This window comes from Schistocerca nitens, chromosome 6, assembly GCF_023898315.1.
Source record: "Schistocerca nitens isolate TAMUIC-IGC-003100 chromosome 6, iqSchNite1.1, whole genome shotgun sequence".
Lineage (NCBI taxonomy): Eukaryota > Metazoa > Arthropoda > Insecta > Orthoptera > Acrididae > Schistocerca > Schistocerca nitens.
The window spans coordinates 568,202,667-568,230,060 of record NC_064619.1 but is presented as its reverse complement, the minus strand read 5'-3'; the positions used below and the strand labels follow the sequence as shown (position 1 = coordinate 568,230,060).

Here is a 27,394-nt window from a genome sequence, read left to right as displayed (position 1 = left end):
TCCCATAGTGCTCAGAGCCATTTGAACCATTTTGCTAAAGGCGTCGTCAGTAGTTAAAACAATTGTTTATGTATCTCCACTGCAGGATGTGATTTTAGTGTATTTTACTTCTGATGAAGGTATATTTAGATATACCGAAACCGTGGTCAAGAATTTTAATAAATCTTTATCCTGCAACTGTTTGACTGTTATTATTTACCATGAAGAATTTTAACAGTTGCTGTTTCAGCTATGTTTAAAATCTTGATTTAAGGGAAGTATCCCCTTCCAATTTTTGTAGTTGTAGATGGGTTTTGGTATCGTGAGCTGTTGTTGACCTGTATAGGTCAAGGGAATTGTCAGAGTCCAATGTGTCATTGTAGCTGTGTGTGTTTTGGTATCATCAGTTGTAGTTGACCTATATAGGTCAAGGGAAGTGTCGGAGTCAAATTTTTGTTGTTGGTTTTGTGGTATCAATAGTTGCGGTCTGGGTGTTATTGGTTTTTATTTTGCGGTATCAACAATTGCGGTGGAGCTGTGTAGGTGAAGGGAAGTGACTGATTCTGGTGAATATTGTGAGTGAGTGTAGTGGAATGTGGGAATTTTGTGTTGTTTTTCGGTAGTCCTTTTTTGTGTGGTTAGGGATCATGGTGTGTGGTTTTTTATGTTTATACTTAGTTCGTCCCCACCCAAAAACCCCCAATTTCAGGTGCTGATCCCGTTAGTTTGATTATATTTTTGGAGGGAGATGTGTTTGTTGTTTTTATATGTATTTTCGAGTTTGTTGTTGTGTTTATGTGATAGCGTAATAGGCACCATATTGGAGATGTTGAGAATGGTCGTTTCCGCCATATTGGTGACGTCATGGGTCAAAGCAGGAGGTAGACCAAGTGAAGTTGCCGAAAAGGAAATAAGATGAAAAAAAAGCAGTTTTTTAACGTAACTCTTGTGTCTCAGAAGACACACCTGACATGTACTTGTTTTAACTATTGTTTGAAAAGTATGGTTTTTGCTACAAAATATCAAATTTTCATGAATGTTCTTCTCTTTGAAGGTCTACAATTAATTTTCCATACAAATCAATAGGCTTCAGGGTCTCACTTATGCATCCCCTTGCATTTTGTATTTTATGTGCTATATATGGGTCAAAATACTTGTGAAGGACTTGTCCAGTATCTAATATAAGATTTCAAACAATGGAAAATCCAGGATGGAATGTAACAATGCGAGAGAAGGAAAGTTGCTACTCACCATATAGCGGAAATGCTGAGCCGCAATAGGTACAATAAAAAGATTCACACACAGAATCTCTTTATTGTGCCTATCGCGGCTCAGCATCTCCGCTGTATGGTGAGTAGCAACTTTCCTTCTCTCATATTGTAATATAGGATTTCTGAATTTTGCAGTTCTAATTTTTTGTGACTAGAAGTTTGTTAAATATGGTACAAATGTAAACTTCAGGCTGTACTACAGATGAAACTGTTACCACAGTCTTTATCTGGTTTCCACATTTGTTAGTTTTGGCAGCTCGCAACTGATCTGCGACTGTCAGCCTAACCTAGGCCTCGGGCTGTGCTATGGATCTGTCAGCCATCACAGTCGACTTTTAATTAGTACCTGATATCACACTCTAGCTGTCTAGAGCATCAGAAAACCTAGGGTTTTTAAGGTAGTTATCAGTCACAGTGTAACTAAGAGCTTGTGTTGCTCCTTGGTGGTTTTTGCCAGTTAGTAAAAAGCTGGCATCCCCATCACCAAGGGGCTGCACCCAATAGCTAGGAAAGTCCCACAATGGGTTGTGGCTTTTCCCATATTCCCAAGCCAGCTGGTTGCTTGTGAATTGCTCAGTAAAGGTTCCCAAGTGATGTGTGGGTTTCTTAAGTGCATTATGAAGCCTTTTAAGAATTTAACAGTTTTTCCCAAGTCTCATGTGTGGATATCTTTATTTGGTTTGCAAGCCAAAATACTGGCATTTATAGCATTAGAGCTGCAGTCATTTAAATTCATCACCAACTTTTGGAAAGGCTGGTTTTGGAAAATTGTATTGCCAACTTATTGTTGGTGTAGAGGCAGTGGTAGATTTGTGATAATGACTACAAAAGTCAACTCAGGGAGCTTTGTTCTTTCGTGAGTTTGTGCATGGTGCACACAGGGCCCCGAGCTGTTGCTGCCCACTCTTCCGTCCCAGGCTGCATTTCCTATCCCATGTTCATCCGTCTTTGTCCATTCTCCTTTCTCTTTTTGGTGTACTTGCTTATGTCAATCTGGCTAATCTCCTGGTTTCTTGTTTCCTTCTGGTTATTGTTACCCTTGGTTTTTCCTTTTCGTCCTTCCATTTTGGCATTGTTGACCCCACTTTTGGGTTGGACCTCCACTCCTAAATTTTCTCCCATAGTGTGAGCCATTTGGGGAAGAACTCCCTTCAGATATTCCATTCATCATAAGAATAAACCTGATTTCAACAAAGAGACACAATGATTGGTTAGCAGCTGTAGCTCTTGTACACTGGTGTTGTTCCGCTCTTGGAAGTAGGTCCACCTTATGTTTTAGATATTTTATTACTGTGTTACTGCAAGTGAAACTTTAAGACATTCTGATGTATTAACAGCCATCAATGTTTTTCTTAATCATACTTTAGCCATGTCATTTTTATTTTAAAAAATCGTGTACAGTCACAGTCTCTGTAAGCGCTACTTGTGCGCTAATTGTCTCGCTGTTCATATGGTTGACACTGCTTCGTGATTTGTAGTGAAACACATGCATGGAAACCATTAATGGCTAGAAAAAAATTGTTTTTAGTGTTTTTCACAACATTACAGGGAAAAATGAGCTTTGGTGTTTGTTGAGAAACATGATCAGATAATTGAGTGGGCCAGTGGGCAGTGGTTTGAAACTTGTTGTGATCAACAATTTTTTTTCCCCATTTGAATACCTAAATCTTTTAAATTTGAAATTTAACACTATACGGTAATTAATTCATACTCAACTATCATTTTTTCAAGAAAAATGCAAGTATTCCGGTTTCTAATTACATATCACACACAAAATTCTGGCTTTCATTGAAATGCACATTCTTAATTATCGATATATTACAAACGATTGTTACAGATTTTGAAGTTAAGAAAACATTACACAATTAAATTTTTTGGGGAAATATGAAAAATCAAAAAGCCTTTGTTTGAATATGTCCACTGCTTTATAGGACAGATGTGGTCCTGCGCGAGCCAGAGTGGTAAGCTTCGTAGAAACATGGTGTCGAACACACTGTACAAATACTGCATTTTTACAGTTGTCACTGCACACTGCTATCTGTACCCAATAGAATTGATCTGGAGCCAAGTTAAGGGATTTGTCGCGCAAAATGACAAGACATTCAAGCTGCCAAACATACGGGAACTAACACATGAAGCTTTGTGACATGTCACTTCCGAACAAAGGTGAAATGCAGAACAGCACATCATAAGGAGGAGGAGGACATGTGAACTTTTTCATGGATTGGGATTCTGTTGTTGATCACCTCGTTATCAGCGTAGTAGTATTGAAATTTACCACTTTCCTTGGAGTCCAATATGGAAGCAGTTCAGACATTACCAGACAACTGACTGTAATACCTTAAGTGGCTTCAACATTTAACTCCATAGTGAAATCCTAGCAGTGTGTTTTTACGTCACACATAGCTCATGCAGAAAAAATACCTTTGTTAAATAATTTTTTTCATAATGTGGGGCCACAGTCATAATATATTTCTTTAAAGTCAGTACCACCATTAGACTGTTGTTAATTTACAGTGTTACATTTACACTTACACAATCATGATTTCGGCTTCAAAGTGCCATTATCAAGTGTTTTAAGCGTTATAAATTGCCTAAGATGGCATAGTGTCATATTAAAATACACTATACACCTTTGTTAAAGTCAGGGATTGTCATCATTCATGTTTTTAATTATAGTATTATGTTAGCTAAGATCGAGAGCATGTTTCCCCTCAGATTACCATTATTTCCTTCAAGTCAAAAATTAAATGACATTCAATACTATATTGTTCTCTGCTCATCTTTACTACAACTCTTCATATCATTGTAGTTTAGTTGGATGAGGTGGCTGGCCAGTGCTTTCCAAGTTAAATACACCGATAAGACTGTTGTTCCGTGTTATTGCCGAGTTGATGTACGCCTAACACACAGCATAAAACATATCCTAATTATCGTACTTGATTGTAATCAAGACAGATTGGCTTCTGCTCCACGTGAAACGAAGTCCAATGAGGTTCCAGCAAACGTGGAAGAATACATAGTGTAATGTTTACGTGAGGTTTATTCTTATGATGAATGGAGTATAACATATTCGGTGTGGATTCCTCCCCCACACTTCCCATCCTTCCCCGTCATAGTCACCCTATCCTGCCCCACTAGGTAACCAGCACTTGTAGCCAGTCTGTGTGGTAGGGTTGTTATGTACCCACCTGGCTGAGCCCGCTGTCAACACAGGGATCGCACGTCCGATGCCTGAGCTATCACCTCTCCATGTATGCCCAAGAGTGGTTGCTTGTCAATGTGGAGCATTGTAACTCCTGGCAAGGGGCGGATGCTTTGCGTATCAGACGTATCAAGCTCAAAAAAAGTTGGCCATTCTTCTATGGCCATCTCTTTGGTTAGTAAGGGATCATTTAATTCTGCTTTGTATGACCTGGTGGCTTTCCATTTCCAGACTACACCCGGGTGCGGGCAAGGCTCGCTGGCTTGGAGTTAAACACTTCCACTGCCACCAAGCCATTATGTTTTGTGGTATGTATCGAAGACAAAGTTTGGCGAAGTGGAGTCTCTCAGTAAGATGCGGTTGGGTTCGCTGTTGATCAAAACTACTACTGCTGCCCAGTCTGCAGCTCTTTGTGCCTGTGACTATTTTGGTGACCTATCAGTGTCCATTACTCTCCATCAGCCTTTGAATATGGTTCAGGGAGGCATTTTTCATAGGGACCTCATTCTTCAAACTGTAACTCCAGGCCAATCTGGAACGACTGGGTGTTCATTTTGTTTGGTGTGTTCAGAGAAGTCATAAGGACAATCACACTGATATTGGCACCCTTATTGTGGCATTTGCAGTTTGATACCCTCCCAGAGAAGGTCATGTTATGTGTTATTGGTGTAACATGAAGTCGTACGTCCCACCACCCATGAAGTGTTTCCAGTGTTTGCATTTGGGGCACATGTCTTTCCAGTATACAGCAGACCTTCTATGTGATGAATGTGTCAGTGAGAGGCCCCTTGTATTTCACAACCCATTTGTTTTGATTGTCTCAACCGTCACTCTCCGTGCTTGCCAGTTTGTCCAGTTTATAGGAAGCAAAAGCAGGTAAAGGAGTACAAGTCCCTGAATCATTTATCTTAGACTGAGGCTTGTTACAAATATGACCGACTCTAGCCCATGTGAATGTCATGCCTCTGTTACGTTCTTTACCCCCCTTCCCACCTCCTTATCCCTGTCCCACCACCCTCTCCTCTCCCCACCCCCCTTCCCCCTATGGTTTGCATCCATTTTCTCTGTGTGCAGCTCCCTCTCCCTGGCTGGAGAAAAGTCCCCCTTCTTTGACCCCTCCCCCCAGCCCTCCTTCCCTTCGTGGCCTCTCCCAGGCCGAAGGCCTGCTGCCACCCCTTGGCTGTTGGACCCGCAGTCTGTCTACTCCGAGGTCGCTCGCTCCCTCTCAGTTCTGGATCTTGCAGAAGGCTGCTCTTCGTCTGTGTCCTGCCCTCTGCATCCTATGAAAGAGCAGAAAGGGAAACAGACGACCTCTCCTCCCTCACAACCTTAGCCTGACCTTTTGCTTATGGATGGCACCTGGTCCACATTGGTAACGGATGGTCTCCAGCCAGTGTGATTGGCTCCAGCTCGTTCACCTCCCATTTAGATTCCCATATTGTGCGTATTCGACAAGACTGTAGTGGATACTACTGTCACTTTTTGGAGTTGCAGTCCCTTACTTTCTTTTACTCGGCAACTGATGTCATTCTCCAGGAATCTCATTTTACTGATGTTCACTCACTTACCGTCCGTGGGTTCCAAGCTTTCTGTCAGAACCAGGTTAGCCCTTTGATGGCTTCCAGTGCAGTTTGCATGTTGGTCCATACAGATGTTAGTACAAGGATCCCTCTTCGTACCACATTGGAAGTAGTTGCCATCCGATCCACTTGCTCTCAGTAGTCATGGTTTGCAATCTCTATCTCCCCTCTGACAGGCCACCTACACCTGCTGCCCTAACTGCCCCCTTCAACAACCCAATCCTCCCTTTCTCCTCCTTGGGGATTTTAATGCCCATCACCATTTGTGGGGTAGTGTTTCTTCATCTAGTTGAGGGCTTTTCGTTGATCAATTTCTTGCAGACCAAGAATGTGCCTTTTTAATGATAGTTCCATGTGATCTCATAGAACACCTCACGATCCATCTTGCAATGGCATTGGTGACAGCCTCCTAGCCTTTTACCTCCCTCCTCCAGAAACAGCAGGCTGAAGCTTTCTTCTTATGTTTTACCACTTGTCAGGTGGAGTACTACAATGAATCTTTTACAGAATGGGAACTTCTACTGACCCTCTCTTCTTCCCATGATTCAGCCCCTGGCCCTAATTCTATCCATAACCAATTGCTTCAACACCTCAGTCATCCACAACGACCATATCTCCTCCAGGTGTTTAACCATATTTGACTCCAAGAAATTTTCCCCACTCAATGGGTCAGCGAATCTCGGGACCTTTTGTCCCCTTACCAGTGCGGCTTTCGGGAGAGACAGTTTTCGATTGGAAACTGTAGTTCACCAGGCCTTTACTCACTGCTGCCGTCACATAGGAGTTCCCTTCAATCTTCGTAAGACGTATGACATGTCTTGGCGCCATCTGAGTGGGATCTTCAGGGCCTCCTCCCAATTTTTATTTACGAGTTCTTGTTCCACCAATCATTCAGAGACTGGGTTGACACTGTTCTCAGCTCTCTGCAGACCCAGGAGAATGGAGTTCCATGGGGCTCTGTATTGTGTGTCCTTGTTTTACTCGTTGCTATTAATGGACTTGTAGCTGCCACCGGACTGTTGGTCAGCTGTGCTCTGTTTGTGGACGATTTCTGTATTTGGGTTAGCTTCCACTTGGTGGCCTCTGTGGAACGACAGCTCCAGGGTGCCATCCGATGCATCTCCATGTGGACACACTCGCAAGGTTTTCAGTTCTCTCTGCATAAGTCGAGGGTGTTGCATTTATGTCGCTGTACTATGTCCACCCTGATCTGGAGCTCTACCTCAATGCCCAACTCCTGACCGTGGTCCCCCAGTTCCTTTCCTTGGGTCTTCTTCTTGGTTGTCCTATATTCGATGGCTGGCTGTTTTCGTAAACTCAGTGTTTTTGCTTCCTTGCCCACACCTTTTGGGACTTGGATTGTTTGACCTTTATGTGCCTTTACTGGGTGTTTGTTCTGTCCAGTCTGCACAATGGTTGTCAAGTTTATGACTCTGTTATCCCACCATGCTGCTCCTCTTGGACCCAGTACACAGTCGTATCTGTTTAGCCACTGGTGCCTTTCGCACTAGCCCTGTCAATAGTTTTCTGGTTGATGCTGGGATCTCTCTCCTTTCAGTTCGGTGGTCTGAGCTCTTGGTTTCCTAAGCCATCAGTATCTGCTCTTCACCTGCTTACCTGTCACATTTTATTCGTTTTGTGACTTCGTGATGTCTCCTGATTGCTACCTGCCATCAGGAGGGTTTACAGGTTGGGTTCCGCCTCGCTTCTCTCCACTGCAATTTCCATCTCTCCACCTTGTCCTCATTCCAATGTTCTCTCCTCATCATCCCTCTTTGGTTATTTTCTTGGCTGTAGATTTGGATGGATCTCTTCTGGGATGTGGACGGGTCCCTCACTCCTTTGGCATTCTGTTGTTTTTTCAGAACACACTTACAGGAGTTCAGGATGCCATTGTTTTTGACACTGATGACATTGATTTCCTCACTCATGGGTCAGCTCTTGGGAGGCTACCCCTTTGCCTAATAAACTTCATGCAAACAAAGACTCTCACCATGTGGCACTCTTCCCCCTGTCTCTCCTGGTGGGAATCTGCCACCCTCTGCCATCTTCATATTGGCCATTCTAGGTTGATGGTTTTTAACTCCACAGTCAGTTCTCTCCTGTCCCTTCTTGTGATCCATAATTTGCTGGATTGCTTCATCTTTTGGGCATTCAAACTAGATATGCTCTGTCTTTATTGTCACAGCTGTTAATGGATCACACTTGCATAGTTATGTCTGTCCTACATTTTCTTTGTGGAAGAGGTTTGTCCTTCCAGGTTTAAGTCCTTGAATATCCATCCAGTATTGGAGTCCCTCAGGTAGCATTGGCGTTGGCTACTGAGGCTTTGGCCTGGCCTGTACACCAGCCAGATTCTTCGCCTTTTGCTTTTTCCCATATGTTTTGTCTGGTCTGTTGTGCAATTTTGTTCCCCTTTTCTTGTGTCTTTTTCCTGATGTATTCCCCATTGTGTCATGATCGTGGAATGGTGTGGGGGTTGGTATGGATCGGTGTCGGTGCTGGTGCTTCAATGTGTGTAGCTTTTCTGGGGCACTCGTCCTCTTGTTGGTTCTCCCTTCCCCCACTCCCTTCCTGTTCTTTCCTCTTCCTGCTGCCCCAACATTCCTTTGCCTCATTGTTTGCCAGTTTTTCCTTTCACCTTGGCTGGACAATGTTGTTCCTCCCTTTGTTTCTGCCACCTTAGATCATACGGCTGACCACCTCACTGATTGGTCCCCAATCCCAATCAACCAACCAACCATCTCCTCCTGCCCCTTCTCTCCTTACATGTCTCGTTCTGTTCCCTCCTGCCCTACTCTTTCCCTGTTGGTCCCCTCTTGGCGTGCTCTCCCCCTACCATCCCCTCCCTTCACCTATCCATCCCCTCCTCTTCCCTTATCCATCCCCTCCTGCACTCCTCTCCCCATCCATCTGCTCATGCCCTGCTGTCCCATCTTCCATCTCCTCCTCTGTCAGTCTCATCTTTTCCCCAGCCATGGCCATCCGCACATGTAGCACCTGCAAAACAGGCTAATAAAGCAGGTAGAAACTACTCTCGCAATGGAATGGGCGTATTGTGCATAGTAGCTTACACATCAGGGGCTTAAAAACAGTTTTTTGAGTGATGCGTAGGCTGCGTTGCATAGCAGGTTGTGACACACTACACCAACACAACACATGTGATGGGCAGGGAAACTACACGTTGGGAGCTGGAAAACTGTTCCTTGCCCCTGGCACGTAGGCTGCCCTTTAAAGCAAGTCAATAAGGCCAGCCGATACTATTATCATGGAAAACATCTGCCATGCAGGCAGCTTCTACAGTAGGGGCTCAGAAAACACATTTTTGCCTATATCTCTAGTCTTTTTGGAGCTGATACATGGGAATTTTGCTATTTGTGTGACCAATTTGGTTGAAATCGATCCAGGGTTTGGATGAAAATTCTGGACATACGTATGTTCTGTCAGACACAATCCTTCAGCCAGGATAGAGCCTACTGAACTCATCATACTCAAAAAGTTCAAACACTCGAGTCTCTGCTCTATCAAAAAGAACTGCAGCCTGCTTTCTGGTGCTACTTGAACACTCCCATCACTTTTTAGCGTTCTGTTTTATCCATTCTGTCGGATCCACAAAATGCTGCTTGAGATTTTTTTTATGTTGTTACCAATGTGAGAATATGAAGGGGTAGAAGTGTGCATCTTTTTCTTTCAAACCTGACAGCAGCTGATTGCAATTATTTTGATTGCACTAATAATTCATGCACTCCCATTTACCTGGACATGCTCTCCAGGATAGAAGCTACTAGCGGATGCAGTGTGGGTACTTACTGAACTTTGTGCCTGTTTAACTTTGTGTTTGAGATAGCCCTTTAAATCACATGCACTGACCCTCTGGATTTTAAGAGGGTAAGCTGCAAGAAGACTAAAATTGATATCAATCTCATCATCTGCCTCCATCTGCACATCAGATGAAGCCGAAGCTGCAGCTACAACACCTGCCAGTTTGTTAACTGGATTCCATATTGATTGTTTAAACACAAATTTTGCCCAATTGTATGATATTTGCTGAAATTTTTAAGGTGGTTTGCCAGAGTTTCAAATTTTTCTGGTTGTTATGAATCTTCTTTGAAAAAGGTTCACAATATGATATTTGCAGGTTCTAACATTATCAGCAAATAGGCATTGTGATGAAGACCAATTGTGCATTCGTCACTGAGTCTCCGATCAGACTGACTCAATGAAAGTTCATTTTCTCCAACATATAGCAGCCTTATACTGGAATTGTACATAAATAAATGACAACCTGAAGCATCCAAATTACCAAAAGAACACTTTGATGAATCTTCTTACTCACTGAATCCATCAAGTGTTCAAATCAATAGTATGTTTCATGCACCAAAATAAAGTTTGATTAATTTTTTAACCCCTCAGGGGGTTCACAACTCTCTCTTGTGGTCCCCCAGGAGACTCACCACTCTTTGGTGAATTCATGCTTGGCTACTACAGGGCTCCAGGCTTTGCAGCACATTGTCCCTTCTGTGTTGCGTGTCTATCCTCCTCCTATTCTTTTTCTCCTCCCTTGGGGAACATGTCTGCAATATTTCTGGGAGTGTGTTCTGCATTTTCAGTAGTCTGGCAGCAAAACAGAGCTTTTTAAAATCTCTTTTCTTCATTTTACGTCTCCTATCCTTCCTCTGCGTCAGTGTTTGAGGTTCCTTTTTATTTCTTCTCCCTGCATGTGCACAGAAAGGCCAGCCCACGTGTCTGGCTCGTAACAGGTGACTGGGTAACGCGTAATTCTCAGCCCTGGGTCAACCGGTAGGGTTTGCACGCATCCCCTGGTACAGGCTAGGCCAGGTAGGAGTGATTGTCTGAGCTGTGACCTTCCCAAATTGCCAATTGATCCCTCCGTCAGAAGTGGTGTGAAGAATCACCTAAGGCGGGTGAGGCCCCCCCCCCCCCACCCCACCCCTCCCTCTGAGGGGTCCCCCAGTTGGAAGGAGCATGCCATCGGAGATGCTGGCAATCATGGGAGATTTTCTCGCAGTGAGCCAATCACCTTCTCAGTCTATGTCTGCTAAACATCAACGAAATGAGTCTAAAGATTCAAAGACTCTCCCAGCTGCACCCCGGTTCCTTGTGTTCCTTCATGTACTGAAGATGGCCAGTCCTTCGCTACGGTTAATCCGTTAATATTTGGAAAGGTGTTGATGCAGTTGCAGGCCCTGTGACAACCTGCTCTTATTTACATAATAGCACTTTGCTTTTGGAGACTAATTTTGATTATCAAGCACAAAAACTTCTTGCAGCTTTGCTCCTCCATGGTTATCCTGTTTGTGTCTAGGCCCATCGAACACTGACTTCTTCGTGTGGTGTTATTTTTATGCTGGGCTGCTTGGTGGTCTGATTTGAGGATAAATCCAAACTTATCTCTCTGATCAGGGCGTCACTGCAGTCCATTGGGCGATGAAAAAGATTTATGCCTCCTTAGTGCCTATATGCACTTTTTTTTCCTCTCTCTCTCTCTCTCTCTCTCGTGTTTGATAGAGTAGTGCTTCCATCAAAGATCAGAGCTTACTGAACACAATGTGTTGCTACCAGTGTCAACATTACAACCCTACTCGAAAGTCCTGTTGAAACTCGGCCAAATGTGTTACTTGTGGTAGCGTTGCTCATGAGGTTGATTGTTCACCTCCTTCTCCCCGCTGTACAAATTGCAATTGCAACCATGCATCCTAATCCCAAGAATTTCCCGTGTATCTTGATGAGTAGTCCATCCAGGAGGTCTGAGTGAAGGAAAAAGTGCCTTACCCTGTCACTCACAAGTTGTTGGCTGGTCGACAGTGCTGCGTTTTACCATCTGGCATTTAAAGTACCATTCTTGCTACACCTCGCTGTACAAAGGTCATGGCCATGCAAACTCACGACCTCAAATTCATTACCTCGCTTGTAAAATCGCCCAGTGTCACGGTAGCATCCCATCTCCTTCTCCTCCAGTTGAGCAACGAATCACCATATTTTTGCCTCGTGCAGCAAAATCACCTGCTACACAACTGGCAGGCCAGAAAGGACAGAAGGAATACTTCTGTGAAGACTTTTTATGTCCCTCCAGCCAGCAACCATCTGAATCTTCATCTTCCAACCACAAAGGCTCCAAGATATCAAAGACAAATGGTCTTCTTCTTTGCCGACTTGGAGATCCTCTGCAACGGTGTCATTGCATGTTTTGCCGGTGCATACCATCAACCATTGTTCTGTCCTGGAGTCTGCAGACCGACTGAGAGAGAATGCAGACACCTCTGTACATCTCGTCGAGCAGGATCCTCGAGCCTCTGCGCCTTGTAGCAGTGTGTCTTTGAAGACAGACCCTCGCAGCTGCTGAGGTGACAACCCTTAATTTTTTCTCCCGTCCCTTTCCCCATCATGACTCCTCTCCAATGGAACGTTCACAGTGTTAGATTCAACAAGGAGGAATTGCGGCTGCTCTTGGAATTGCAGCAGCCATTTGGTTTCTACACCCAGGAAACAAAATTGCATCCTCACAGTTGTCTTGACCTCTCTCATATCCTTCCTGTCCACATTAACCCGGAACCTTGAGGACAGCATTCCACCTTGTGGGAGGGTCGTGCTGCTCATCTGGGATGATGATCATAGTCAAACCATATCACTGAGCACAAGATGTTGTAGTCCGCATTTGCCTTCCTCACTTCACCTTCTCTCTTTGTACCGTCTTCATCCTTCCACCACTTGGCTGTCACTAGGACAGACTTTCTCCAACTTATTGGGCAACTCCCTCACCCTTTTTTGCTGCTCGGTGACTTTAATGCGCACTATCCCCTTCGGGGCTCATCCAGACCCTGTGTGAGAGAGGTGCCCTCTTGGCTGATCTTTTCAGTTAACTCAACCTCATCTTCCTTAACTCTGGAGCATCCATGTTCCTTTCAGACTCCACGCACACCTATTCCCATTTGGACCTCTCTTCCTGCACTGCCGAGCTTGCCCATCATCTTGAGTGGTCTGTTCTCTCTGAAACGTATTCAAGTGACCATTTCCCAGGTGCTGTCTATTTTCTGACTCCTACACCATCTATGTGTAAATCCAATTGGCAGCTTTCTAAGTCCGACGAGGCTTTTCTCCTGCCTGGTGACCTTCAATGAACACTTCCCCAGGTGTGATGAGAGGTAGAATACCTTACAAATGTTGTCCTTCCCTCCGAAGAACATTTCATTCTTTGCACTTCACATGTCCCAGTTCCTTAATGGACTGAGGCATGCCGCGACGCAATTTGTGTGCAGAGATGTGCTCTCCACATTTTATCCCTCAGTCTGTGGTGGTGAACTGCATTCGTTATAAAGAGTTGCACGCTCAGTATTGTTGCATTCTTCAGGGTAGCAGGGGGGGGGGGGGAAGCTAACTGGGTTTCATTTACTAGTTCTTTTCCCCCCTGCGGGTTCGGGGATTAGAATAAGCCCGCGGTATCCCTGCCTGTCATAAGAGGTGACTAAAAGGAGTCTCAAACATTTCGGCCTATATGTGATGGTCCCCTCTTTGGTTTGACCTCCATATTTCCAAATTCTTCCGAAGAGCGAGCCAGTTGGGGAAGGGCGCCCTACAGGGTGCATTGTGTCCATCGTGCATTGAGACCTTTAGCAAGCTTTCTCGTCATCGCATTGCCGTCCCCCTTGTTCTCCATCTCTTGGGCAAGGGTACATTCTGGGTGCGATTTACACCATCCACCATGCACTGTGCAGTGTTGCTTTTTGTGTAGACGATGACCATGGGCTTCCTTCTACCTAATCTACCCAATATCCAGCATGGTAGCCAGTCCGTTGTGGTGGGTCTGCCATGTACCCTGTTGGTTATCCCCCTGACAACACAGGGATCGCTCTGCTGATGCTTGCAGCATTAACTCCCCACATATGCCAAAGGGTAGATGCCTACTCCCGGCAATGGCCGTCCTGCCAGGTGGCCCTTGCTGAGGCTGGGTGGCACCCATGGGGAGGGCCCTTGGTCGGAGTGGGTGGCATCAGGGCGGATGACCCGCAATGAAGCATGATACATAATCTCTCGTTGGTGGCCAGCCGCCAGCAGTCTCTAAGCTTTGTCAGGCTCAATTCAACACTCAGAAATATGATCCCAAATCGTTTCCCTTCCTGGTCACACCGTGGGAGGAGCATAAGGCTCAGGACTCCCAGCAATGGCCATCCTGCTAGGTGGCCTTTGCTGCGGCTGGGTGGCACCCGTGGGGAGGGCCCCTGGTCGGATTGGGTGGCATCAGGGCAGATGACACGGGATGAAGTGTTGTCATCATCTATTGCTGGTGGTGAAACACCAGCAGTCTCTAAGCGATCACGAGCTCAATTCAACGCACAGAAGTACAACCCCAAATTGTTCCCCTCCCTGGCCACACCATGGGAGGAATGTCAGGCTAAGGATGGCAGCAGATCTTATTCGCTCCGGTACCTTGTATGTTTGAGAGTTGATGGGGAATCTTTCATGACGATGAAGCCTCAGGTTTTTGTTGAGCATTTAGAGGAAAAGTTTGGGGAGGTGGAGGGTTTGTCCAAAATAAGATCTGGGTCAGGCTTGATCAAAATGGCATCCTCGGCCCAGTCACGAGAGTTAGTCGCTTGTGACAAGCTGGGAGATGTTTCTGTAACGATCACGTCCCATAAGAGCTGAAATATGGTCCAGGGTATCATATTTCACAAGGACCTTCTTTTGCAGTCCAACGATGAGCTGCGCGCCAATTTAGAGCGGTGAGGTGTACATTTCATCCGGCGTGTCCACAGGGGTCCGAAGGATAATAAGGTTGCCAAAGGTGCCTTCATCTTGGCCTTTGAGGGTAATACATTGCCCGAGAAGGTCAAGGTGATGGTCTACCGATGTGATGTAAAGCCCTATATCCCTCCCTCGATGCAGTGCTTTAAGTGCTGGAAATTCGGCCATATGACTTCCCGCTGTACTTCCAGCATCACATGCCGAGATTGCAGACGCCCATCACATCCCAATACTCCATGTGCCCTGCCTCCCTTGTGTGTCAGCCTGACTGCAGGATTCTCCAGAAAGAAAGGAAAATCGTGGAGTACAAGAACCTGGACTGACTGACCTACACTGAGGCTAAGATAAAATTTGAACGCCTGCATCCTGTGCATATGACATCGTCTTACCCCACCACTACAACAGTTCTGGCACCATCGGCTCCGCTAGCCCCCGTCACCTCTCAGAGCCAGAAGACTACACCTGCCCCCTTGATCGTGGGAGGCATTTCCCTTCTTGTTGCTCCTGCACCACCTACTTCTCCAACCGGAGAAGCTTAGAAGCTTAAGTCTTCTTCGGCTTCTCTTGTTAGGAAGGGGTCCCTTGGGTCACTCCCTTCCCAGGTTTCTTCTGGTGGGAAAGACGACACCTGCCAGTGGCTGAAGAGCCCAAAAGCAGCTGGTCGTAGGGCTTCACGCTCATCCTCTGTCCCTGAGACTGAGCCAGTGAAGTCCTCCTAGCCAGGGGGAAACCCAAGGAGCAGTGAGAGAAATCCAAAAAGAAAACCCCTAAGACCAAGGAAATTGCGGTGGCACCCACACCACCGTTACCTATGAGCTCTGCGGCTGAGGATGGGGTGGAGATTTTGGCGTCCGCTGAGGACCTAGATCTCACCAGACCCTCAGACATAATGGATATAGACTGCTCAGGCAATAAATCGATGGCAGCAGGTGACTCTGAGGCATAAACTGCCTCATTGAATGTTCCATGCCTTCCCAGTCTCACAATGTCATTCTCCAGTGGAATTGTGGCAGTTTTTTCTATCGCCTGGCTGAGCTACGGCAACTGTTAATCTTTACACCCGCTATCTGCATTGCCCTCCAGGAAACCTGGTTCCCAGCAATGCAGACCCCTCCCTCCGTGGCTATGAGGGATATTACAGGAACCGTAGCAACTGTAATCAAGTGTCAGGTGGAGTTTGCGTTTGTCCTATGCTAGGTCTGTAGTGAACATGTGCCCCTTCAAACCCCTCTTGAAGCTTTGGCTGTCAGAATAAGGATGACACAGGAAATAACTGTCTGCAATGTATATCTTCCTTCAGATGGTGCAGTACCCCTGAATGTATTAGCTGCACTGATTGATCAACTCCCCAAACCTTTCCTACTTCTGGGAGATTTTAATGCCCATAACCCCTTGTGGGGTGGTACCATGCTTACTGCCCGAGGCAGAGATGTCGAAACTTTACTGTCGCAATTTGACCTCTGCCTCTTAAATGCTGGGGCTGCCACACATTTCAGTGTGGCTCATGGTGGTTACTCGGCCATTGATTATCGATTTGCAGCCCAGGATGTCTCCCATCTATGCATAGGAGAGCACATACGACCTGTGTGGTAGTGATCACTTCCCGATATTCCTGTCACTGCACTAGCGTCAGGCGCATGGACGCCTTCCCAGATGAGCTTTGAATAAGGCGGACTGGGGAACTTTCACCTCTGCTGGCACCACCTAATCTCCCCCACACGGTAACATTGATGTGATGATTGAGCAGGTGACTAGCACAATTGTTTCTGTGGCAGAAAACGTGATCCCTCACTCCTTAGGGTGCCCGAGGCGTAAGGCAGTCCCTTGGTGGTCGCTGGAAGTTGCTAAAGCAATTCAAGGAGTGTCGGTGAGCTCTACAGCGGCATAAGCGGCACCCTTCCCTGGAGCACCTCATAGCCTTTAAACGACTCCGTGCCTGTGTTCGCTACCTTATCAAACAACGGAAGGAGTGGTGTTGGGAGAGATACTTATCCACCATTGGATGCCACACATTACCTTCCCAAGTCTGGGCAAAGATAAAATGTCTTTTCGGGTACCAGACACCAACAGTTGTCCCCAGTGTTACCATAAATGGTGAGTTGTGTACCGATGCAAACACGATTGCCGAGCACTTTGCTGGAGCCCCTGCTTGGGAGAACTACCCCCTAGCCTTTCGCACACCCAAACGGCGGCTGGAAGGGAACATGCACTTTACATTAATGAAGATCTACTCCCTGTAGTGGAGACATATCAGTTCCTAGGACTGGTTTTCGATGCTCGATTGACTTGGCTCCCTCATCTTCGTCAGCTTAAGCAGAAATGTTGGCAGCATTTCAATGCCCTCCATTGCCTGAGCAACACCAATTGAGGTGCAGATCAATATGGGAGTGTGGTTTATGGTTTGGCAGTGCCTTCAGCGTTGCATTTACTCAACCCTGTGCACCACTCTGGGGTTCGATTAGCGACAGGAGCTTTTAGGAGGAGTCCGGTGACCAGCGTACTGGTGGAGGCTGGTGTCCCTCCACTGCAGATCACATGTGCGCAACTGCTCGCCAGTTACGCAGCACACAATCATAGTTCCCCTGAGCAACCGAATTACCGTCTCCTTTTCCCGCCCGCGGCAGCCCATCTCCTGCATTGGCGGCCCTGATCTGGGCTAACGATTGCAGTTCACGTGCGGTCCCTTCTCTCCGAACTGGAGTCCTTCCCTTTACCACATCTAGTTGTGGTCCGTTCATGTATGCCTCCATGGTGTACGCCTCGGCCACAGCTTCGTCTGGACCTTTTGAATGGCCCTGAGGACTCTGTTAACCCCGCCACTCTGCGCTGTCACTTCCTCTCGATTCTTGATGTGTTCCGGGGCTCTGAAGTGTTTTACACCGACGGCTCAATGGCTGATGGCAATGTAGGCTTCGCATATGTTCATGGAGGTCATATTGAGCAGCACTCCTTGCCAGTTGGCTGCAGTGTTTTCACTGCAGACCTGGCGGCCATATCTCATGCTCTTCAGTACATCCACTCATGCCCTGGAGAGTCATTTCTCCTGTGTACTGACTCATTGAGCAGCCTACAAGCTGTCGACCAGTGCTACTCTCGCCACACGCTGGTAGCGTCCATTCAGGAGTCCATCTATGCCCTGGAACAGTCCCGCCATTCCATGGTGTTTGTGTGGACCCCAGGACATGTCGGAATCCCTGGCAACAAACTTGCCGACAGGCTGGCCAAACAGGTGATGCAGAAACTGCTTCTGGAGATAGGCATATCAGAAGCTGACCTGCCTTCTGTCTTACACCGAAGGTTTTCCAGCTTTGGGAGACGGAATAGCATAAAAGCACACACAGCAAATTGCGTGTCATTAAGGAGACTATGAATGTGTGGAAGTCTTCCATGCATGCCCCTCGCAGGGAATCAGTTGTCCTCTGCCGACTCCGCTTTGGCCATACGTGGCTACCGCATGGTTACCTACTCCGCCGCGAGGACCCACCCGTGGCTCCCAAATGACAGTCTTCCTCCTCTTGCTGGACTGCCCACTTTTAGCCACTCTGCGGTAGACTTTTAACTTTCCCATCACCCTGCCTGCTGTGTTGGGCGACAATGCCTCCACAGCAGCTTTAGTTTTACGTTTTATCCGTGAGAGTGGGTTTTATACTTCTATGTAAGTTTTAGCGCATGTCCTTTGTCCCTCTGTGTCATCCACCCTAGTGCTCTTAGGGTGGTGGTTTTAATGTGTTGCAGAGTGGCTGGCTTTCCCTTTTTATTCCCACTGTTCAGTCACATCAAATGTCAATAGGAAGAAAATGGGCTGAAGTCAAGCAAGGCGTCGAGTAAGAACTTAAAATTGAGGTAAACTTTACTAGGAAGAAACACAAAATTAGGGAATTTTTAGCATTGGTGTTACGGGTTTTTCACAGTTGCTATGAATTTATGGCGTAGAAATGTGAAAAGTGTAAAATCAGAGAATGTAAAATCGAAGTTTCACTGTATTTTAAGAATAAAGTAATAAATTTAGAGGGCTGTCAAGATAGTACAAATAAATCAGTTACAACATGGACAGAAAATTAAACAGGTGGCATAGGGAGAAGATAGAGCACTGGAAAAATTGGAAATAACAAATAAAGAAGAGTCATCAAAAAAAAAAAATAATAAAAAAAATAAAAATAAATAAATTAAGCAAAATGGTTATTTCCTTCCATTAAAAACATGAAACATGCAGGCACGTATGGTCAACCCCAGCTAATGTGGAGTGCTGAGTTTTGCAGGTGTAAAATGTCATGATGGCTAAGGGTTAACACAAATACAGTTTTTCATTTCAAGAGCAGTTTTGGATGTCATGTGCTTTTAAAGCATTTGGTAGCATTGCAGTTACTACATCAGTGTGAAATTTTATCTTTTGCCAGTTATCAAAGTTCAATTGTAACCACTTTCTTTGTTGCAGGCATTTTGTATATTTTTTATTTGTGTTGCTGTGACGTCAGATATGCTCTGCTTCTTCTTCATCCCAGCTCACTGGCTCTTTTTTGCAGCCAGTACTTACGTGTGGGTACAATATGTGTGGCACACAGGTAAGCTTCTGACAAGTCTTTGTAAATGATTGTCCTATTATCTAAATTAATACACAGTGCTTTGTTTATTGTATTAAAGTCAGCATACAATTACTTAATAACAAAAATCATCCTTTATCGAGGACTAAACAGTAATCGTGTATAGGTCACAAATTTTTGGAGGATTAATATGTTGTAAGTCTATCTTTTTCTATTAAACATCAGCTAACTATTCAATATTGCAATTATTGTGACTTCAAATGATGATACATGCTCTGATTTAACACGTCACACTGTTGTCACTTAACTTGTGAGTTACCACTGTGTCCCTCCAAGAGAACTTCTTCATTTGCTCAAATGATCAAACTATTTCAGAATAACTGAGGCCATGCAACAAATCTCGTATGTTCTAAAAAAGCATAAATCTACTTCTTTTCATGTATTGGAGCAAGCGATGGCTACTTAGGTGGAGGGAAGAAATTTTGATGGTAGCAGTAGAAATCCACTTTGTGAAAGATTGTAAAATGTTAAGGCTCTGCGAAACATGTTAAAAAAGTATTGAAATTGGTTGGTGAGTGTAAGGGAAGTCTAATGGCCACCTTGATAAATTGCCACCTAGCAGAATATCAGTCACAGCTTGGGAATATACAGCAAAGGACAGAAGTAACATCAAAGGCTATTCAGTCACGTAGCTTCTTGACAGTGTGTTAAATTTCTCCACGAAGCACTGTATGAGGCGTTGCTGGATACTCACTGTAATAAATCCATAGGTGAAGTTTCATGGATCCAAAAGGTGTTATGTTACAAATGTCAATTAAATACCTTGTGCACGGTTTGGTGACAGTGATACCTTTCCTGGTTTCTCCATAAATAAAGCTAGTCCCACTGTACTGTATTCCCAGATAGTGTGATCATAACTTTTTGCCTTTGTAATTAATGATTAACTGAATATTTTAATAGTAAAAGAAACCACTCGGGGGAAAAGCAGAAGTGTTAAGTCGTTGACAAGCACACACAAAAAAGAAAGCAAACTTGCTAGCTTCTGGAAGAATCATTAACGGAAATATACAGAAACAGTCTCTGATTAGATATTAGTTTGTTGTTAGGGTTTAACATGGTATTGATTAGAGTTACAGTTTTCCGGCATCGGATTGTTTTCAGTAATTTGTATATCATCCCTTCTCTCCAGACTGTGGCATATGCCGTGGTTAGGTGTACGAACATGACAGATGTCTTGACGTTTTCTTGGAAACCAGCCTCTAAGTTGTTAGGGCCGGTACCTTGTCGCAGCAATTTCTCTGTGGCCTGAAACCCGCTTGAACAGCGGGGTTGTGTTCCAGAATGAAGCCGCTAATTCTGTTATAGATGAGCCTCTCAAAGAGTTTATAAGTACAGTTCAAAAGGGAAATTGGTCTGAAACTTTCAGGGTGGTCACCTTGTTTACCTGGTTTCAAAATTGCCACTATTTTTGTTCTCTTTAGCTTGTTGGGCAGTGATCCACTATCTAGGATGTTGGAGGAGGAGTGGACCAGCCATTTTTTTTCCACCTTTTTCTTATTGCTGTTGTGTATAGTATTACTAATGTCATATACCTCTAAATGTAAACTGCTTGTGAGCCGTATGAATAAATAAAATAACATTGTTAGGGTTAGAAGCTAACTTCCGAAAATTTTATGTTATGAGTTAGATTTATTGTAGGACAATTGGTGTTTGGTATTTAATGTTGTAATGCCCTATTAATGGCAACTGTCAACATTTGCGGTCAGTCATTGTTATTTGTGCTTGTAACAGATACCTTTGCCTCATCTGTCTTCATATTGTATTAATGTGCTTGTATTGTATATTGAAATGTTTTATTTGAATGGTTTTAACAGTACTGTGATAGTAACTCAGAATGCTCCTGTGCTGTTTACACGATAATGTTGTATGGTATATGCTCATTGCAACTTAGGATATTGTTTCTCGTACGTGTATAATCTTAAACATTGTTGTTTCGTGCCTACATCAGACTTTGTCTTAACACGGGACGTGTGTAGTCTGATTAAAAATAACTTTGTGGTAGACGTTTCAGGAAGTCAGATGGTAAGATCCAGTCACCTCACAATTTAAGTTCTTTATCGAGTGCCTGTTTTGTAAGCACATGCAGGAGCCTTGTCAAGACTGGCTGGACACGTTCTGACACCACTGCCCTTTACCACTATAATCTATCAGTCAAAGTTATTTTATTCACGTTATAAGTAAAAGTATTCAACGAAGGAGAGATGAATTGGATATCTTTAACTGTTTTAACGGGTGCTCTGCACTAAGAAATTTAGCAGTATCACTAGGTGCAATGATTTGTCTTTGAATATACGTATGAAGTGTGTGTGTGTGTGTGTGTGTGTGAAGTCTTCTGATTCAGCCATTCTGAAATCTATTGAATTATTAAGAAAAAAGAAGAGGAAGAAGTAGATTTACTCACCTTACATTTTTCTTTTCAGAGAGGGGCATTTGTTTGCCTACTGTCATTCTGTGGTTCCTGTTTGTCTATGTTGAAGCAGCAGTGCGACTTCGAGATATCAAACATCTTCCATTTCACTTGGATTTGTGCAGGCCATTTGCAGCCCATTGGTAATATATACTTTTGCGTGTTAACATATCTCTATGGTCATTTATTTTGGGGAAAAAAGGAACTAAATTGGTGTTTAATTTCAAGTTAAGATTGCCAAAATAAATTCTCTTGTTTGTGACTTTCAGGATTATTAATTTTTATGAGTAATATTTTCAGGTTTCACTGTGAATAAAAATTTAACAAGAAGCTGTTTTAGTTGTGCTTGTCTTTCTTTATACCAGTGTGTGTATTGTACAGAGCATTCTTTATCATCATATTTGTTCTACCTTTCACTGCTGGCACACCAAAAATATCAAAATGTCTCTGGACTGTTTGCATTTGTCTGTTGCGGAGAAGTCTCATGACGTGCATGTGCATGTTCATGTTGCTGGAAAAGCTTTATTGCTAGAAACTTAGTGGGTTGTCAACAATCTAGTTGCTAGTCTTAATTTTGAAATAACCTGTTGTATTTGTAGTTTGTATTCTAAAAAGAGATAAGGATACATTTCCTTAATTTGAAGCCATTTGCTTTCTCTCTCTCTCTCTCTCTCTCTCTCTCTCTCTCTCTCTCTCTCTCTCTCTCTCTCTCTCTCTTTCTGTTGCAAATTTTTTTTTTATGCTGGGAGTTGCCGTTTTAAAAGTACATTACTCTCCACTGGTATCAATGTGATAATCCGACTTCATGTTAACATTATAGTTATGAATTCCATTTTTGTTTTATTTATAGCAATAATATCATAACAAGGACATACAACACCAGATAAATTTCCGTATTTTCAGCAGAGCATCATTAAAATTGCTAAGTCACAAAAGCTGTATTTCGACCTCCTGAATTTGAAAATGTACTCAAAAAATCATATCACAGTTTTTGCCCAGATTACGTATGTTGTTGTTGTGATCTTCAGTCCTGAGACTGGTTTGATGCAGCTCTCAATGCTACTCTATCCTGTGCAAGCTTCTTCATCTCCCAGTACCTACTGCAACCTACATCCTTCTGAATCTGCTTAGTGTATTCATCTCTTGGTCTCCCTCTACAATTTTTACCCTCCACGCTGCCCTCCAATGCAAAATTTGTGATCCTTTGATGCCTCAGAACATGTCCTACCAACCGGTCCCTTCTTGTCAAGTTGTGCCACAAACTCCTCTTCTCCCCAATTCTCTTCAATACCTCCTCATTAGTTATGTGATCTACCCATCTAATCTTGAGCATTCTTCTGTAGCACCACATTTTGAAAGCTTTTATTCTCTTCTTGTCTAAACTATTCATCATCCACATTTCACTTCCATACATGGCTACACTCCATACAAATACTTTCAGAAACGACTTCCTGACACTTAAATCTATACTCGATGTTAACAAATTTCTCTTCTTCAGAAATGCTTTCCTTGCCATTGCCGGTCTACATTTTATATCCTCTCTACTTCGACCATCATCAGTTATTTTGCTCCCCAAATAGGAAAACTCCTTTACTATTTTAAATGTCTCATTTCCTAATCTAATTCCCTCAGCATCACCCGACTTAATTCGACTACATTCCATTTCCTCGTTTTGCTTTTGTTGATGTTCATCTTATATCCTCCTTTCAAGACACTGTCCGTTCCGTTCAACTGCTCTTCCAAGTCCTTTGCTGTCTCTGACAGAATTACAATGTCATCGGCGAACCTCAAAGTTTTTATTTCTTCTCCATGGATTTTAATACCTACTCAGAATTTTTCTTTTGTTTCCTTCACTGCTTGCTCAATATACAGATTGAACAACACTGGGGAGAGGCTACAACCCTGTCTTACTCCCTTCACAACAACTGCTTCCCTTTCGTGTCCCTCGACTCTTGTAACTGCCATCTGGTTTCTGTACAAATTGTAAATAGCCTTTCACTCCCTGTATTTTACCCCTGCCACCTTTGGAATTTGAAAGAGAGTATTCCAGTCAACATTGTCAAAAGATTTCTCTAAGTCTACAAATGCTAGAAACATAGGTTTGCCTTTCCTTAATCTTTCTTCTAAGATAAGTCGTAATGTCAGTATTGCCTCACGTGTTCCAGTATTTCTACGGAATCCAAACTGATCTTCCCCGAGGTCGGCTTCTACTAGTTTTTCCATTCGTCTGTAAAGAATTCGTGTTAGTATTTTGCAGCTGTGGCTTATTAAACTGATAGTTTGGTAATTTTCACATCTGTCAACACCTGCTTTCTTTGGGATTGGAATTATTATATTCTTCTTGAAGTCTGAGGGTATTTCGCCTGTTTCATACATCTTGCTCACCAGATGGTAGAGTTTTGTCAGGACTGGCTCTTCCAAGGCCATCAGTAGTTCTAATGGAATGTTGTCTACTCCCGGGGCCTTGTTTCGACTCAGGTCTTTCAGTGCTCTGTCAAACTCTTCACGCAGTATCGTATCTCCCATTTCATCTACATCCTCTTCCATTTCCATAATATTGTCCTCAAGTACATCGCCCTTGTATAGACCCTCTATATACTCCTTCCACCTTTCTGCTTTCCCTTCTTTGCTTATAACTGGGTTTCCATCTGAGCTCTTGATATTCATACAAGTGGTTCTCTTATCTCCAATGGTCTCTTTAATTTTCCTGTAGGCAGTATCTATCGTACCCCTCGTGAGATAAGCCTCTACATCCTTACATTTGTCCTCTAGCCATGCCTGCTTAGCCATTTTGCACTTCCTGTCGATCTCATTTTTGAGACATTTGTATTCCTTTTTGCCTGCTTCATTTGCTGCATTTTTATATTTTCTCCTTTCATCAGTTAAATTCAATATATCTTCTGTTACCCAAGGATTTCTACTAGCCCTCGTCTTCTTACCTACTTGATCCTCTGCTGCCTTCACTACTTCATCCCTCAAAGCTACCCATTCTTCTTCTACTGTATTTCTTTCCCCCATTCCTGTCAATTGTTCCCTTATGCTCTCCCTGAAACTCTGTACAACCTCTGGTTCTTTCAGTTTATCCAGGTCCCGTCTCCTTAAGTTCCCACCTTTTTGCAGTTTCTTCAGTTTTAATCTACAGGTCGTAACCAATAGATTGTGGTCAGAGTCCACATCTGCCCCTGGAAATGTCTTACAATTTAAAACCTGGTTCCTAAATCTCTGTCTTACCATTATATAATCTATCTGATACCTCTTAGTATCTCCAGGATTCTTCCAGGTATACAACCTTCTTTTAGGATTCTTGAACCAAGTGTTAGCTATGATTAAGTTATGCTCTGTGCAAAATTCTACAAGGCAGCTTCCTCTTTCATTTCTTCCCCCCCCAATCCATATTCACCTACTATGTTTTCTTCTCTCCCTTTCCCCCCAGGGGGTCCACAACTCTTTTGTGGACACGTGCATAGCGAGCACGGGACCCCGAGCTAATGTGGCCCTCCTTCCTTTCCGGGCTGCATACCTTCCCTTTCCGCATCCTTCCCCATCCCCCATCTTCGCCCCCCCCCCCCTCACCTCTGGCTCTTTCCTTCCTTTTCTCCCCCTCTGGGGGAATGGTTTGTGCCTACGTCCGGAGACGGACGCTTGTAAATGTACCACATTCTTCGCCTTCCTTACTTGTAAGTCTTCATCCTTCCTTTGTCCTTCTCTTTTCCTTACCTCTTCTCTCTACCCTTTTCTCCGCTGCGGCGTTTGAGACCTCTTCTTTCCTTTCCCTTTCTCTTTCTTCCTCCCTGTGCGTGTCTGAAGGCCGACCCACGCACCTCCATGCGTAGCCGGTGACGGGGTAACGCGTAATTCCCCGCCCCGGGTAGACAGGTAAGACACGTACGTACCCCCTGGTAACGGCCAGGCCCAGGGAGGGGTGATTACCCGAGCTGATACCTTCCGAAAGTGCCGATTGGTCCCTCCGTCCGTTTGTCGGGAGGTGTGACCTGAGGTGTGAACAATCACCTAAGGCGGGAGTGCCCTCAGAGAGGGCCCCCACAAGGGAGGAGCGCGCCATCGGAGACGCCGGTAATCATGGGGGATTCTTCCGCAATGGTTTCCTCACCTTCCACTATGTCTGCTCACAAACGTAAGTTCACTGAGTCTCAACCACAGTCAGTTCTTCCATCGTTGCCACAGTTCCTTGTTGTTTCTCGGTCTGATGAAGGTCACGACTTCTCCACGGTCAACCCTTTCATTATTCAGAAAGGTGTCGACGCAATTGCAGGTCCTGTAAAGTCTTGTTCCAGATTACGGAATGGCACCCTGTTGCTAGAAACACACAGTGCCCTCCAGGCACAAAAATTGCTGCGTACCTCACTACTACACACTTTCCCTGTCCGGGTGGAACCGCACCGTACCTTAAATTCCTCGCGTGGAGTCGTTTATACACGCTCCCTCGATGGACTGTCTGACGAAGAAATTCAGCACTACCTGTCAGACCAGGGCGTAACGGCTGTTCATAGGGTTATGAAAAGGGTTGACACGAACATCATTCCAACCCGCACTGTGTTTTTGACATTTGACAAAGTGCAACTCCCATCGAAAATCAAAGCCGGCTATGAGATAATTTCCGTTCGTCCTTACGTCCCAAACCCTACGCGTTGCTATCGGTGCCAGCGCTTCAATCACACCAGCCAGTCCTGTTCTAATCCGGCCAAATGTGTTACGTGTGGCAGGGATGCCCATGAGGGTGCTTGTCCACCTCCATCCCCTCGCTGTATCAACTGTATGGGTGACCACGCTGCATCCTCTAGAGATTGCCAAGTTTTTAAGGACGAAAAGCTCATCCAGGAAATAAGAGTGAAGGAAAAGGTGTCGACCTTTGCTGCTCGAAAATTATTCGCCAGTCGACAGCCCACCGTGCCTCAGACAGGCAAATACAGCACTGTCCTTGCTACTCCTCGGCCAACAAAGGAGGCGGCCACGCAAACTTGCGACCTCACCTTTAGTGCCACGGTCGTCAGATCGGCCAGCGCAAAGATCGCCCGTTCAACTTCACCACTTTCGCCTGCCCACTCTATGGCTCACTCTTCGTCGGGTTCTACTAAATCTCGAGCCCAAAAGTCCGACACCAAGTCTTCGAAGAAAGAGCATACTCGTGAAGAGTTTTTACGTACGGCAACTTCACCACCATCGGTTCCTCCTTCCTCTAAACCTCATACTTCCAAGAAGGCTACAAAGAAACCCAGTTCCTCTCCTTCTCCGCCAAGGCGTGTCCCATCCACAGCGCCACCTGGCGGAAATCGCCCTCGGCCGTCTTCTGTGTCGCCGAGGCGCACTGCTGGTGGCCGGTCAACCGGCCGATCACTGGTGGCAGGAGCTGCTCCTGACCAGCCTATGGATCAAGATCTTCTGCCTTCGGCTGAATGCCATTCCATGCCGTCGGTCGCAAGGTCTGAGCAGTCGTTGAGTTGACAGCACCCTTGGTCACATTCCTCCATTTTCTGTTCACCCTATGTCCATTATCCAATGGAATATCCGCGGCATTCGAGCCAATCGGGATGAATTGTCGATCCTCTTACGATCCTACTCGCCGGTCA

At 44.7% G+C, this 27,394-nt stretch overlaps 1 protein-coding gene across 1 annotated transcript in view; it reads left to right on the top strand.

Annotated features, from left to right (window-relative positions):
- LOC126263172 (macoilin-1) overlaps positions 1-27,394 on the top strand; it is a 153,376-nt gene that overhangs the window by 5,049 nt on the left and 120,933 nt on the right. The window contains exons 3-4 of the mRNA XM_049960219.1: positions 19,234-19,360; positions 21,820-21,949. Coding sequence (XP_049816176.1) covers positions 19,234-19,360; positions 21,820-21,949 — 257 coding nt within the window. The remainder of the gene's footprint in view (positions 1-19,233; positions 19,361-21,819; positions 21,950-27,394) is intronic.